The 16,218-nt window shown below is 32.7% G+C and overlaps 1 protein-coding gene across 1 annotated transcript in view; it reads left to right on the forward strand.

The window, feature by feature from the left end:
* LOC136816689 (cilia- and flagella-associated protein 61-like) overlaps window positions 1-16,218 on the forward strand; it is an 85,656-nt gene that overhangs the window by 8,874 nt on the left and 60,564 nt on the right. Inside the window, exons 2-24 of the mRNA XM_067073017.1 lie at window positions 5,775-5,958; window positions 6,568-6,718; window positions 7,255-7,331; window positions 7,518-7,585; window positions 7,839-7,959; window positions 8,395-8,462; window positions 8,901-8,965; window positions 9,122-9,245; window positions 9,568-9,595; window positions 9,705-9,730; window positions 10,062-10,089; window positions 10,215-10,243; window positions 10,798-10,861; window positions 11,068-11,122; window positions 11,336-11,418; window positions 11,900-11,939; window positions 12,132-12,200; window positions 12,642-12,712; window positions 13,242-13,331; window positions 13,694-13,730; window positions 14,229-14,306; window positions 15,478-15,615; window positions 15,796-15,917. Of these exons, the coding sequence (XP_066929118.1) occupies window positions 5,813-5,958; window positions 6,568-6,718; window positions 7,255-7,331; window positions 7,518-7,585; window positions 7,839-7,959; window positions 8,395-8,462; window positions 8,901-8,965; window positions 9,122-9,245; window positions 9,568-9,595; window positions 9,705-9,730; window positions 10,062-10,089; window positions 10,215-10,243; window positions 10,798-10,861; window positions 11,068-11,122; window positions 11,336-11,418; window positions 11,900-11,939; window positions 12,132-12,200; window positions 12,642-12,712; window positions 13,242-13,331; window positions 13,694-13,730; window positions 14,229-14,306; window positions 15,478-15,615; window positions 15,796-15,917 (1,778 nt within the window). The 5' untranslated portion in view covers window positions 5,775-5,812. The remainder of the gene's footprint in view (window positions 1-5,774; window positions 5,959-6,567; window positions 6,719-7,254; window positions 7,332-7,517; window positions 7,586-7,838; window positions 7,960-8,394; window positions 8,463-8,900; window positions 8,966-9,121; window positions 9,246-9,567; window positions 9,596-9,704; window positions 9,731-10,061; window positions 10,090-10,214; window positions 10,244-10,797; window positions 10,862-11,067; window positions 11,123-11,335; window positions 11,419-11,899; window positions 11,940-12,131; window positions 12,201-12,641; window positions 12,713-13,241; window positions 13,332-13,693; window positions 13,731-14,228; window positions 14,307-15,477; window positions 15,616-15,795; window positions 15,918-16,218) is intronic.

Genomic DNA, 16,218 nt, shown 5'->3' on the forward strand with positions numbered 1-16,218 from the left:
TAGTTATGTGACCCCTCATTGGAAAGAGAATTTCATGCAGATTCCAAAAAAGGTCACACGTAGTGGCTAAAAATGAGGTTATAAAAAGTTATGCCTGCTAAAAAATGATGATTTTGTGATTTTCCCTCTAAAAACGCATGTTGAGTATATTAAGCTATTACAATCATTTCCCTATCCAAATCGTTATACTTTGATCAATACTTTCAAAAAAATCATACAGAGTTGAGTAAATCAGACTTTTTGTCATAGGATAGCAGTATTTTTTCAAAAGCTCAGTAAGTACATGTATGAAGAACATGGTACTCAATAAAAACATGACATTCTTGAGCAAGCAAATTCAAATAACTTTAAAAAGTTTATAAAACCCTCCAAAGAAGTCAAGGTAATTAAACTTGAATAGGCTGATAAAGTCAAGGAGCAGAAAACTGAAGCCTTTACTGAAAAAGAAAAGGCAAGATTGAGTGAAGGGTCAAAAAAGTACTCATTATTGGAGACTTATCTCAGGCCCATATAACTCAGAAGAAGAAAATACTTTAGAAGTACGTAGAAACAAACTTGGATGATAAACTTAAGAACAAATGATGTATAATGAAGTGAAATATGCCAAAATTACATGCATGTCTCTCAAGCGAACAGCTGCAGTCTTTCGTTTGAGAAAAAATTCCACAGAAGAGTATGTCGAAAACTTGAGCTCTTACCTCAGTATTGCACGTTGTTGCTTTAGACAACTATTAAAGATCTTAGAAATGTTATACATGGAATTGTGGGTAAGAGGGATGATAGTAAATCACTAACACTGGAACTCAACTCTCCTTTACAAGGGGATGAAACAATACAGTCAAAAAAACTTGTTATATTGGGGAGCAGTAAAGTCCAAAGACTTGTGATATTGGGGAGCATGTTATTGCCTTTTGGCATGAGGGTATTGGTAATGAGACAAAATGACATTTAGGAGTAGCAGAAAAGGTTCAACCAGTAGCAGTTTCATACATGACACGAACTGATAAAAGCAGACACAACTGGACATTCCCTGAAAAAGTTGAAATAATTAAGACATCTGTCGACCAAGTAATTGCGACTAAAATTAAAGTCCAATATCTAGGAACTGTGAGGATAAGATGTTGTCAAAAATACTTCAATTTCAATTTATTAGGTTTAAAATCTAATAGCAAAGGAAGTACCCTTCAAACTCTGTAAAATATCTTTTGGATAGTATAAGGTTTGAGAGGTTGACGGACTTTCTAACTTCAACTGTTCTCGATTAGAGCAACGAAATTTCTTATTTGTCAAAGAGCTCCTTTATCCTTGGTTTTATAGTTTTTAAATTTTTAAAATGATCCTGTAGATTCAAAATGTATGATATCAGTAGAAAATAAGCACTTATGTTTATTTCATGTAGGTCTTCCAAAAAATATTATGAAAGTATGAATTAATTGCAAAAGTATGAATTTTTTAAGACATTACACGATTACACTAAAAAAGCCTCTTTCAAGAGCAATGTAATGTACTCTACAACCTTATCACTTCATTTTTGATGCATAGTCATGATGTTTTTCTTAATCTACATTAAATTACCTTTCAAATGAAGGGTAACTTGATAGGCTTTTGATAATTCTTTTTTTAGGCAACCTAGCAGTGAGATTCCGAGGTGGGCGTGGCCTTAAAGGCCCCGGTAGGGAAGTCAAAAAAGGTTTCTACCGAATTTGTTCTACTTTTTCTGAAATTATACATGTTTTGGCACATTTTGAAGGGGTAATCAGTTTATGATTTCAAAAATCCATTTTTAACATAGATCCCTAGACTGCCAAATAAACCACTAGACGATGTTAGTTATTAATGGAACAAATTAAACATCAAATTAATTGAACACAATCAAATACAATTGAATAGTTTTGATTTAAATTGTTTAACCTATTCTACTTGCAACTGAAAATATTAGCCAGGATTTGCCTACATTTCAAGCAATTATAATCGAAATTATCAAAATGCGCGCATCGAAATTTTCAAAATGCGCGCGAAAGTACTGCTAAGTAATACGCACAAAATCTGGCCAATCAGACTGAACTTGCATTGCAGGGAAAAATCTCCCTGCAGGTGTGTTACTTATTGCGCTAAGCATTAAAAACAAGCTACAAAAGTATTATAAACAAGACTGTGAACAAAGTTTAACGCTTGGATTCCCAGGCTATGGAAACTGGTGGCAACTATTTTCATTCAATTATACTTCCATACCCAAACTTTCAGGACCCCTCTCGAGACCCTCCCTCTCTTTTTTTACCTCATCATTCCCTAGACTATAGATGAAGGGGCACCAAAATTATAATACCCACACTCAAAATCTTTAGAAAGTAATAATAAAAGAAACTAGAAAACAAAATTACAAAGAAACAAAATTAGAAAGTAACAAAGTAGATAGAAAATAAGATTTAAAACAGAGAAACAAATTTGAAAAGTAACAAAGAAATTGAGAAAAAAAAACGTTTATAACAGAGGAACTAGGCTAGAGAGAATGAAAAAATTACCTTAATTATATATATTTTCATATATATAAATAGTGTAAGGAGTGCTAAACTATGGTCAGTGGAAGTAGAAAGGGCGCCTTAACTGGAAAACTGGTATATGTACAGTTAAAAGCAGAACAATGATACAGATGGACGAATCAACAATAGAAGCTGAGTTAATTGAAGAGTCATATTCTCTAAGAACCAGGTAGTTTTGAACAATTTTGTTAGTATGAAATTTGTTTGGCTTTATTTTTGGTAGATAATAATGAAAATCTTGGGCCCTAAACATCCATGATGGTTGCTTGAGAGCTGAGGGCTAGATTAAAGTTTAGGCTTTTTCTACCAAAATGTAAAAGTCTGACTTCAAGATAAAATGTTTGATGTTGCAATTAAGGTCACATGGGTTTCTTTTGATTTTCTGCAAGTGCTCACACAACTCAAAGTAGAAAGTTAAAAAACCTCATCAAAGTTTCATTTTGTTCATAAGGACAATCTAAAAAAGGTTTTTTTTTTATTTTAGAAGTTTTATTTTAAGCCTTATTGATTAAAAATGGATCAAGACCAAAATAATTTTTATGAAGATGAAGATGAAGAAGTATGTCATCTGGAGAAGCGAGAATTCGAAGAAGGAAATTTCAATTTTATCATCACGATTGATGAAGGGGATTTGGATGGATTTTACATTGAATCTGAAATGATGTCCAAAGACGGTATGGTATCTCTTTCTCTGTGTTTTAATTACCTCTTCTGAAAGTAGTTCTAAGGCATTTCCTCTTCTATGTCAGTATTTAACTGCTGGGTGTGTCACAAAGGAACTTCTCTCTTTAAACTTGTTTTGCTCAAACTCTACAGTTTGAACTCTAAATGAGTAAGGTAATATATTAAATTTTGATGGGTTGGTTTTAAATCTAGATCATTGGATCAAAACTTATGTTTGAATGAATGAAAAACTTTCTTTAAAAATGTGCTCGCAAATGTAAAAATTGGCCCACACGGTTACATCAGATTCTTTGTTCCAGTGATTGAAAATGATAATTATAACTGTCGAAATGACATTTCAATATGCTTAAATAAAAAAGATGAATTTTAATTTCAAGAGGAAAATTTGGTTAAATTTCAAGAAATTAAATCTTATCCATTTTTGAGATAAATTTTTTGTTACATTGAGTTATACCAGTTTAGTGACAAAAATCAGAAGAAGTAATTTGTGAAAAACAAATCTTGTCGCAAACAAAAGCTCATTACCATGCAAAAGGTGATTGCTAATGTCGTTTTCAGACAACAATTTGAAAGGTTTATATTTTGTTTCTGAAAGCAACTTTTTCATTCATTATATATTATTTGATTAACCCATCAAAATCTCTCCCCTTTCCAGTAGAGGAGGATTTAGTTTATTAAATGTCATATCATAGAACTCGGGAACATTTACTTGAAAAAGAGGAGCTTTTTTGTGGTGCACCCGGTACTAAGAAAACATAGTGTGAGCTAAGAAACTAAAGAGGTGTATCAATTCTGTGCTTATATTTAGAAGCTTTAACTTCTGGAACTTTACCAAATTTGAATGGTTTTATCACCTTCAAAACTCTTGTATTATATTATTTTTCTAAATTTATACTGTTAAGACTCAACTTAACTTAAAACTGTTTCCTTTTTTGTTTTTAAAGGAACATTTATTGGAAGATTAAATGGTAATTACATAGAAAGACGTGGCTGGCAAACAGAATTTATACCTTATTGTGACTCCATGTCTCAAGAGCTATTGGAAATTGGTAGAAGCCTGTGCTATAATTCTGGAAAGCTACGATCAGAGTGTTTTGAGGATTTTTTAACAGGTGAAGAAATCAAAGAAGCCTCTGATGATGGGTTTCTAACTATCCAAAAATTGGAAATCACTAAAAAGCAAAGGGGAAATGACTTTGGCTTTATCTTTTTGAAATCTTTTTTTAATTTCTTCTGGAAGCAATGGAATATTTGTGTTGTATGTCCATTTTATTTGAACAATACTCGTGAAAATGGCGAGGAAGGAGTTGAGGTTAAAGACAAAATGGTCATGAGATTGTTTTCAAGGTTTTCCTTTCAACAATTATCAAGAGAAGATCTGCGTACCTATTTCTTTCTAACCCCAAAGAAACTCAAAGTTTTATCGAAGGGGGATGTCGAAGCAAAGACATTCCTTCCTATTGTACCTGCCCCAAGCTATTGTGAATTGAATAAAATCCGTGCTGAAATTGGCTCAATAATCAGTTTTGAGCAATGTTTTGACACTAGCCAAAATGACGAATTAAAAAAGCTTTATCTTAAGGCTATTCAATGCCTTCCCCAAAGTCAAAGGAGCTCCTTAGTTGGTGGATTAATACCACCACGAATGATGGAACAATTGATTGTTGCTTCAGATGTTTTTACCGACAATTACAAGATGGATGTTGAGGGAATTCATTGTGCACCTAGATGTCCTATTGATGAGGATGAACTTGATGGAACTTCACTTGGACAATATATTCCTGAAGAGATCAAAGCCAGACCAATGTACAAATCCTACTTAAAAGGGATGATTGAAGTTTTAGAGGGCATAAATTTCTTTCTAAACAGGAAAGAATTGCCCACCTTTACTAAGGTGTATCAATATTGTTCTTGGCCTTTCAATCACAAATTTTATTTTGAAAAAGGTGGTAAACTGGCTCATTGTTTCCAAGCTATTGTTGGTCCTATGAAAAGTCAATCTTGGGAACACGGGGATGGAACAATATTTGAAATCTATGAACTTGACCTTGAAAAATATCAAAAAATTGACATTTTGGACAATGACATCAAATTTCTCCAAACATATGTTTTAGATTACTTAGAAACGCATTGATAATTTGAAAATCTATTGCACTGTTTTTGGCAATTGTTTATTGTTGTTAGATATTTACCGATTCTTCTGAAGAATGTTGGGTTCTTGTTTTTTGTTGTGTTTTTCTTGTATGGAGAGAACTTCAATTGATTAAAACCAAATTCTTTACGCTCTTTTGACAGGGTCTTTTTTATATTTCAGTATTTTAATGCATTCGAATTAAAAAGTCACAGAAACTGGATTTTGTTGTTGTTTATTTTAGTTTATTATATATAATTTTTTAACTAAAAAAGAAAAATATATTTATGTGAAAATATCATACTTGTTTGGGTTTTCTTTGTTTTCCTTACCACCCGTATTCATAAATTCTTTTTTGCTTATTTATCTACACTTTCAAAAGTTTTCTAATAAATTATGTTTAATGCTTATTTATTCAGAAAAATAGATCAATGATACTACAGATAAAACTATTACAATGAAAGACAAAGAGCCAACCAAAGAAGCAACCAACTTTTCAGTGTTTGCAAGAAGAACTGAATCCCTTGATGCACCTGGTATACAAAAACTTGTAACTAAAGAGACTTATGAAATATTTGGTCGAGTCAGTGTTGCCTGTATCATGTAAGTTATTGCAATACTCATAATTTAGCTTCACTTTTTTATAGAATTTCAATGATTCAGTTCTGTCAATTGGCCGTTGCATGCTGCCAATGCCACGGTAAAAGCCGCAGTAAATAAGGTTATCCTTTTGTTTTTTGAAGCGATAATTTTTTGCCGAATATTCATGTCCACAAAATATTCATAAATCCATATAGCTTGAGATCTTTAGATTTAGGGGACATTGACAAAGAGATAGCAACTTTTGATTTAGTAGTTTTTTAAAATCAATTAACATATAACAAAAAAAGAGAAATAGATGAATTGCCAGGACTGATGATTTGTAATTCATTTGTAATATTGTTGATAAATGAGTTTTTCCTGACGCTATCTATCAGATCTATAATTACAATAATTCCAAATTTGTTAAAAAAGACAAACATAATATTATTTTTACCCAACTCAACATAAACATGAACCTTTCAATACTTAGCAATAATGGATTTTTTATTGAGTTATGAAAATCTTCAGTGTTTGGAAGCTCTTTTTGCCTCAGCAGAGTACAAAGAGAGGTATTCTTTCTCAAAGGATTTGATCAAAGTATGAAACTCTGCTTTGACCACTAAATTTTAGAGAGAAAGCAAATCTTGGTGTCACTCTTATCAATGAAAATAATGATATTGTTGGTTTCGCTGCACTTTATGACCAACCTAATTGGATGCGAGATGAAGATAATGTTTGGACTGAGTGGATTGTGAATAATTTCACTGAAGACAAATGTGATGTATGATTGAAAATTTTTGTTCCTAACTGTTTTTTATCTTCTTGTTATTTTTTCTTGTCTTATAAACATGGGCAACTGAACCAGGGGATAAGGATTATTAAGATGGCATGAACTGAAAATATCTTTAAAAAAGAAATTTTCTAGATAGAAAATTTGGCTGATCTAGTGGATTAGCTGAAAATGTTTTTTCTGCCATCAAAGATATCAAATTCCCGTCAAATTTAAATCTTACCCATTTCCTCTATATTCTGTCTATTTTAGGTGTTTTAAAGTTTTTTGCTTGCTTTATAATTTTTTTGTCAAAAATAACTTTCATCAATGAAATTAAATTCCCATCAAATTTTATTTTTCTTATCTGCCAGATTAAATTTTTCTTGTCATCAGCCAAATTAAATTCCCTTTGAAGAAATATCTGTGGCTATCTTCTTTCAAAGTATAGCAAGTCTTTGTAGTCAATTTCTCAAAGATAGCCTAGTTTGATTTGTAACATGTGATTAAAATTGTCATTGTATTATATATTTTTTTCTTTCTCTTAGGCGTTGAATTCCCTGTTCTTACACTACTTTGTCTGCAAAGAAGAATTTTCTGATGGCATTATCAAAGAAATATTACGGTATCAATCAATTCAAATTCAGAAAAAGCAAGAACCTCTCCAATCAAGGATCTAAAGAATATAGCTTTGAAGTTTCAAGTCAAATGAATCCCTTGGAAAGGGAAAGAATCTGCATATTCCAATAATTGATTATACGCAAATTTTTTCCAATGATTTCCAATACAACTCTATTTATTGTGTTTATAGAACTGTTTATCATGCTGTTCCGATGTTACAATATATATTTTTAAACCTTCCGAATGATCATGGAATTGGTAAGACAGACATTCTTCATTTACTAGTAACACTTTCCTCCATTAACATAATTATGATTTGATTATTTTGTAGGAATCCTTTTTCAAAGTAATTTACAATAAAGTGTATTTTGACTGGGAACCTAATTATTCATAAGATTGGGATAAACGATGCTTCTCATGCTCTCCCGCCCTTGTGGATCGTCTCCTTCTGATGGGTATAAAACTTTTACAGCATTGAATTTGAGTACCATTTGGTGATTCATTCTTCCAGGGGAACATTTAGCTGACACATTCAAACCTCTGACGAAATCAACTGGTTATGAGACAGATTATCAAGTATTTGCTTGTTACCGTCATGATTATTGCCCTGTGTTGCACATAAGAGATGCAAGGTAATAAATTATTTTTTCTGAAGATTCTTATTGTGAGGGAACAAGTAAAGTAAGTTTGCGACCGTAGTCGGAGACGACGTGAAGGCTCCTCTTTCAATAGCTATATACCCAAAGGTAGGGGAGGACGCCACTATTTCTCCCTGGATTGCTACATTTACCCTTGATCCTTATTTTAATTACTGAGCATCAACCAGAGAGGTAACAACTACCATATTTTGGGAATCTTTGGTATGACCCGGCTGAGGCTCTATACTACCACAGCACTATGTTATGGACAAATAAATAGCCACATCCTTGTATCATTTTCTTGCACAGAAATGTTGTAGCTTTTAACATCATAGTATGATATGATTATGTTTTGCTAACTTAGCCTCAACCTATAAAAATCTTTATTCTGGAATATTTTTAATAATTCATGATTTTTTTCATTTTTAGAATCGAAGATCATGATGATTTGATGCCAATTTTCAACAAGCATAACAATCACTTGACAGAGATCTATGGTAATATTTTTCATTAAAAAAAGTCAAGCTGTTATCGAACCTTTTCCTTTATAAATAGTATTTTAAATGAGCAGTATTTTAAATTGATTCTAAGATTTAAATGAACCATTCTATTTGGTTAGTAATGGCTGATATTATTCACTATACCATTATGAAAATGGTAAAATATTTTCTTTCTTGATATATTTGACTTATCTTTGAAAATGTCTCAGATACTTATTATGGACGATGAAAAGGATCTGAGGCCGTCTATGTATATGGTGTTGCTTTTTGTATATCTTTTAAAAATCTAGTTGCTTGCATGAGTTTGTTTTTTGTCGATGTTGTTAGTTTATGTTGTGTTGCCTCCAAGGCTAAACCAATGGACCTGGTAACCGTCTCTCAGATACTTGAACTAAATAGAGGATGATTACAATTTTATTCTTGATAATGTTTTAGGTGAATACTTCTTGGCAGAGCTGATAGAAGCACAAGATCCAGGGAACAGATGCATTGTAGCTGACGTGAGTCTGAAAAAGAATTTGTATCTATCCAAAACTCATCTTTCCCTTACGAGAAGAGGTTGTGGGTTACAATATTTACTACCCTTTTTTACCTTATTAACAGACAAGTAAACTCTGGTAAACTTGCAATCTTGCCAAATTGTAGCTTTTTTTCAGGTAAATGGTGTTGCGGTTGGTTTTGTCAACATTTCTACTGATATCAACACAGAGATTTTGAAAGAAAATTTCGAGTTGAAAGTTTACAATTATTTTTTGAAGAAAATTGAAAAGACAAGAGAAGGTATAAACCCCTTGTTATCCATTTTTTCATTTTTTTTTTCAATATTCTTCTCTTGTCATGATGCTATTAAGGTCGGAAAGCCAAGAGCAGAGAAAGGAAAAGGGCTTTTTTGATATTGGGGTAAACAATTTGGAATATATAGATTAAAGTATGTCTCAAAATTATGCACGCACTTAACTCCTTTTATCTTTTGCACATAATTTGTACTTGTGCCGAAAAAATGTTTAAAGAAAGTAATGGTGTAAAAAAAAACTTTTGAAACCGGCTCAACAGTAATGAGAAATTGTCCATATTGAGTTTTTTGTATATTTTTTGTTTACAGTGATCAAGGAAAGGCCAAAAGCTGCAAGGTAAAATAATTTGAATTCCAACAGACTGTTGTATCTTTAAGCAAATTATAAATATTTTTTTCTGTTTCCTTTGTACGTTGACTCTGATACAGAATTTTTCTTGTTTTAGTCCACTCGCTTCTGAAAACAACAAAGGTAAATAAATTATATGTACTGGTTTCTATTGTCACATTTATCTAAAGTTGATTAATTTTAATGTAGAATTTTTTGCAAATCATAATCAGCCTCTTTTTCACCTCATTTTTTCTCATTTTCCTAGGGGTTTCGGCAAAAGAATCAAATTTTAATTTTTTTGTGAGCGAAAGTTGCAAAAAATTCTACTTGAAATTAATCCACTTGTTAATAAGGTAGTAATTCATGGCTGCTTTATACTTTTCTTCCCTCTTTGATTTTTTTTATCCTTCAAATTGATTGATATTTTTCGCTCCTTAATTAGAAAATAAATAAACATTCTTTATACTTTTAGAGACCTATGACATTGCTGCAACACCAAAGTGAGTTACCATGTATACTTTCATAATTAATTGGACTGCAATTTACCCGAATTTTCTCTGATAATTCGAAAATTCTCCTGCTTAAAGTATCTGTGACTTATACAATCTCCTCTTTTTACATTTAGCACCCTTGATCCAGAGCAAAAGAAGAGTAGTAAGTATTTATATTATAATGTTATCGTCTTTTCATTTTATATTGTAATGCTATGGATTGTTAAAACTAAAATACATCCTTAATCTGCTCCTGATGTCAATGGTAATTCCACACATGTGGTTGTTGCCCTAGAGCAGATTGATTTTACTCTAATAATGGGGACGAGATGGAGTTTTTACAAGCTCTTATTTGATTTGGTTGGTCGTTAACCAGTAGTAAAACAATTTAGTTACTTTTTCTAAAGAACACACCTTTTTTATTACTTCAAATGACCAATAATTAAAGTATCTTATAAAGACTCCATCTCATCTGTAGTAATGACTGTAACTGTAATTGGTTGTGGGTTCGATCCCCAGCTGGTTCATACCAAAGATTCCCAAAATGGTACTTGATGCTCAGCAACGCATGCAATGCAAAGAGATGGATCAAGGGTATGTGAAGAAATACAGGTGACGCCCTCCCCTACCTTCGGGTAGACAGTTAGAGAAAAGGGAGCCTTCAGGTTACTCTCGACTGTAAACACATTAAAAATGACCAATTTTCTATTAATTCAGGATCAAATCTCAAGTCACCAAGGAAAAGAACACCAAAATTAAGTTCAAGCCATCTTGAAGAGAGGTGATTTCTCAAGCAAACAAACGAATTTTTTTAATGAAGTGTTTTTTTATTTAAAGTCATTTAAATGAATTGGATTAGTTTACAGCTTTATCTTATCTCCATTTTAGTCTGTTTGTATCTACTTAGTTTACAGTACTTATCCTTTATCTTCATTCATAGAAAGTAAAGTTTGAATTGAATGATTTTTGTTGAATCTTTAACTTTAGGCCAGAATCACAAGCTTCTGCGAGGTCTATCAGATCTGGCAAGAACACACCAGAGGTAAACAAATCTCGTCAATTGAAAGAATTCTAATGTTACAGACTAAACTTATGTGAAATTAGTATATAATTTTAGGGGCAGAGATAATGTCAGGGAAAAACTACTCATGCTTATCAAGTCGATAATCGAACAATTATAAATTGAAATACTTTTGTGCTCAATTTTTCTGTTAAATATGATAATAATACATTTTTAATCAATATTGATTTTTAGGTTGAGATCATTAGAGAGACGTTCGATGTTGAAAGTGTGTTTTGTGTCCAACTTTTTTGTATTGATGACCAGTATGAATCCAGGTAAAGTTCAGCCCTCATTTTGTAACTCAATCACAATTTACCAATCAAATAATTGCTTTGCGAGTTAATGTTATCCGAAGATCCCTAACCTGACCTAGCAAAAAAGTGTTACCTAAGTAATATGAATGAAATATATAATGATGGTTTACAATGTATAGCAATGTGCCCTCCCGGCTATTACCATAATGGCTTTATGGCAACTCCTGAACTTTGGCACATGATGTATGGTTACACATTTTGTGGATTGCATTGTGGAGTCACAAGAGTGCTCAAACTGCGAGCAGCGAGCAATGCATAATGCAAATAGTGAGCGTCTTAAATGAAGACTCTCCACCCAATCCAAGAGTGCTCAAACTACAAAAGCAGTGAGTCAATATATAATGATGGTTTACGTAACTGATTTCTACATGTTTCAGTTATGGTTTGAGTGCTTTTATTTAGTATATTAAAGTATTTAATTTCCATTTGTTTTTGTTTTCAGGTCGGGTGATTTCTTGTCAAAAACATTCGAATTATTTAAAGTAAGTTTTTCTTTTCAGATAGATTGTCACATTTTTCAAATGAAACTTCTAGACACTTACGATACTCAAATGATGTCATTCAGTAGGTAGCTTTTTTAGATTAAATGATAAAGACTGGAGCTCAAACTGTCCACTACCACTTTTCTATATGAAAATTCTTCCTATTTAACTTAATTATATGCTTTATTTCAGGGCAAAGAGTTTGTTGTGTTGACATTACCTCATACGGTTCCCGAATTTCCATTGCTTCAAATGTTCCAGGTATTGCCTTTTTCTTTGATGTCTTTGCCAGTGGATGAGTGAATCAGCTTAAAAGCCTTTTGTTAAAATCAACAAGTAAACATAACAAATCAATTTTCACTATTACTTCTATTCTAAACAAAACTCAATTATTTTTTAAAATGTATTAGATGAAGGGTCGACACAAAAATCCTAACACGTGGCCCCCGGCGTGGGAATCGAATTGAAGGGCCAAAAAAATATGTCGCCCACCATGGTTGGGCGACATATCTATGATTAACATTTCATGGAATAATACTATAATCTACTAATTATCATTTTCTCTTCACCAAAAATAATATTTTTGCAAAGAAATCATATTTTTAATTTGATGTTCGAGGCCAATCTCCTCATAGAGTCTCCGTTATACTTGACTATCATGGCTTACATGTTGTTATACAGCATAAATTTTTATCATTTCAGAGGGCCCCACCCAAAGCGAACAGCATTCTTGGACACGAATTGTACCTTTTCAACAGAAATGGTCTAATCAAGTAAGTGATCATGTGTAGATAGACCTACCTGGAACTATTTTCTCTCTACATTTCTCTCATTTTTGAATTGTCTTGTATGACATCACTTTTTTGGAAATCAGTGTATACGTTTTTAGTAATAGTTGTCTAGGCTACATCATATCTTTCTTTGTTTCGAGCGTAAAACTCCTACTCTTCGGGATACGAGCACTGCTCTTGTTTTAAATATTGAAATTCTCCGGATAAATCGCATGTGCACTTAAGTTTTAATGAAACAATAGCGAGTTTCAAAACCTAAAGTCAATCAGCTGTGTTTTAAACATTCTTTTACTTGAAATCTCTATTGATAAACATTTTTTGTGAAAGCTGTCTATTAAGTTTTAATAAGCAATTCCTGGTGGGGGTTACTAGTGGCCGCTTTTAGCAGTGCCTATAGACCAAGAGTAAGGCCTAAAAGCCTGGAGCTGTCTATTGTGTAGACTATAGTTGTCTAGTTGTTTACTTGTTTAGTATAAGCTTTTTCTTCATTTTACACATTATTATCTTTTAGAAAGTTCTCGATTCGTCCATGCAAAATTGATGATACAGAGAAAATCCAAAGACTCACTGAATCCATCAAAGGACACTCAAATATTATGAGGTAGGTTCAAAATTTTGAGTTTTGGGGGCCTGGGGATGAGTCTTTAGCCAAAACGAATCTTTGGAGACATCAAAAATGGTCGGATTTGCCTCAAACTTTGCACACTTGTTCCTTGGGTTTTTTCTAAAAAGAATTTTCAAAAATTTTGATTTACAAGGCCTGGGCACTAATCTTTTGTCTGCAATCGGACCTATGAATAATTTGAAGCATCTGAAGTTGATCCCAGTACGTGAGGTAGATTTTGACAAAACTATCTGATTAAAACTTGATTAGAAGTCGGTATGGATCCTTTCGCCTGGCGATCCAATAAAGAAGGAACTTGAAAATTATGATTATAAAACTATTTTCTGATCTTTGTATAGAGACATCAAGCAATATAATGATTACAGAAGAGATGGTGTAAGTCTAATTTCCTTGAATTCTAAAGAACTTTATATTTTATGATATGTATTCAATAGAATGCTTTGAAGGTATTTGATTGCCCCCGGGCCTTCTTCGTTGTTGTAATGTGGCTTTCAGACCATGTTCACACTATACCGGATAGTTTTTCGTGACGATAGAAAGTGGTTAATGTGAACACCCTATCGGGTAAGATTTTCGAGACGATAGAAAACCTATCGAACTGATTTTTGTAACGGATAGGTGTTGAGACAATACCTCACTACACTATTTTCAAAAGAGGAATTATAGTGAACGGGAGAGTCTCTTTTTGATTTTCTTTGCCTTTCTTTGTCTCTATCGCTACACTATTTTTAAAAGAGATAAAATCGCTGACATTTGACTCAAAAGAGACCTTTAAGAAAGTCATTTGAGTTGAGTAAGAAGGCGAAACTCATAATTCTTTTTGGAATCTCTATAACGGACAACACATACAATACTTGTGTTTTTGATTTGTAGGACGGGACACGTATTCACGCATACGTAGCTGAAGTGATTGGTCAAGTGGTCGGTGTTTGTGTTATTAGAGACGAACTGGTACGAACAATTATATCATTTTTATTGACGGTTTCTCGTCCGTTCAATAAACATGTTTGAGTTCTTTTAATTTGTCTATCTTTGTAGAGTGCTAAGTGTAAAGCTCCGTACTGATAAGTGCAGACCTCTGTACTGAATATTATGTATTGTTGCTAGATTCCCGGTCCGATGCGTCGTAAATAATAGTGGATCCTCTCTAATTCGAACTTTCATTTTTAGAATCTGGGAATAGGTTCGAATTATAGAAAGATTCTAATAATAGAAGTTCGAATCATGGAGGTATAAAGAAAAACAGGAGTTGAATGTGTCGGTAATTGGTCGTTAAAGTCTTTTGATTTCTTTTATAAAATGTATCAAAAGAAATTCTAAGCTCGCCCGATGAAATAAGACTTTTTAGTAGAACTCAAGTTTGCTCTGACCATTCTAATTATTAGTATTGAAGATTCTAGCCTTTTAAAATAAACGAAAATTAAATAAAACTTCGTCCACGACACAAGTTTATGTTCCATTTCGTTTTCCGTTCAATTTTGTTTTGAAAATATATTTTCTCAAGCCAGAAAATGAAAAGTTCTTTACAAGCACACATAATTTCAGACTCAATTTGTAGAGATTATGTCGCTGGAGAATTTTGGAGGAAAGTATCAAGCAATAGAGTTCACCTTGAAGAAAACATTGATTGAAAAATCTTATTATTTGACGAGGGATTGCCAAGTTTACAGGCCTTTTTTGAGTCCAAGTATTTTCTTACACTGATGTCAGAAACAATGAATCTCGTCTCAACTAATTTTTAAAGCTTCAATGAGCCAATAAGATTTCACCAATGGATAAAAGAGCTCATTAAAAATGCACGATATATGAGATTATGAGCATGCATACATCGTAACTTTTTTAATCGTAGGGCGAGCTTGGTTACAATAGCATATTTCTCCTGTTTCTTTATACCTCCATGTTCGAATAAGCAAGAGTCTACTGTATAATTCCAGATAATTTTCATTCCCAGTGAAGAAGAATTCCCCTTAGGTTTGAAAAACAGGAACAAATTATATTTCCCCTTCGAGTTGGAATTAGCGAGAATCAATCATATTATTTTTCTTCACAGGGCAAAGAAGGGTGCATAATTGAAGAGTTTTTTTCATCATAGATTACCTAATCTTTCCTCTTTCAATTCTAGGAATTGAATTACATACGTTCTCACTACAACATCGAAGATTTTGTTTATTTTCGACTTCACGAAACCAACGAGCATGGTCGCCTTCATCATTTCGTACTCAACCCTATCTTTCAACATTATTCGAAACATTTCTTAAAAGTTAGTCTTTTTTATATGTCTTCCCGTTTGGGGAGTACTTATAAACCCGTCATGTCATCCGGTTTAGATCTTGTTCGCACGTAACTGTTCCATTTCGCTCCGAAACCAAATGAAGTTGTTCTATTGGTAGAATTCAAGTTTGTGAACATGGTCATAGTCGCATTTTTATCTTTCTTTTAGGAAGTGCTGCGTCTTTCAAAGAAATCCAGTTTATATTATCCCCTTCATCCTTTCTTGGATGATTCGACGAAGGAAAAACCTTTCAGTCTTGTGACCTGTCTTAAAGACCTCGTACCGGTCAGGTATATAGGATTTTCAGTTGATCGTTTTTTTGCGCTGTGAAATTGGTGTATGAGTTAAATTGAAAGTTCTTATTATAGTGCCCGTTAATTGAGGGACAAGCTGGAGTTTTTACAAGCTCTTATTTGATTTGGTTGGTCGTTAAGATGTAATAAAAGAATCTTATTACTTTTTCTAAAGAACGCGTCATCTCTCACTTTAAATGACCAATTAGTGAAGTATCTTGTAAAAACTCCAGCTCATCTCTTAATTGATTGTCCAGTTTTCTGAAAATTTCCCATAAGAGTTTGACAATAAAAAGGA

Source organism: Clytia hemisphaerica, unplaced genomic scaffold (genome assembly GCF_902728285.1).
Source record: "Clytia hemisphaerica strain Z4C2 unplaced genomic scaffold, Clytia hemisphaerica genome assembly, whole genome shotgun sequence".
NCBI classification, from domain to species: Eukaryota; Metazoa; Cnidaria; class Hydrozoa; order Leptothecata; family Clytiidae; genus Clytia; species Clytia hemisphaerica.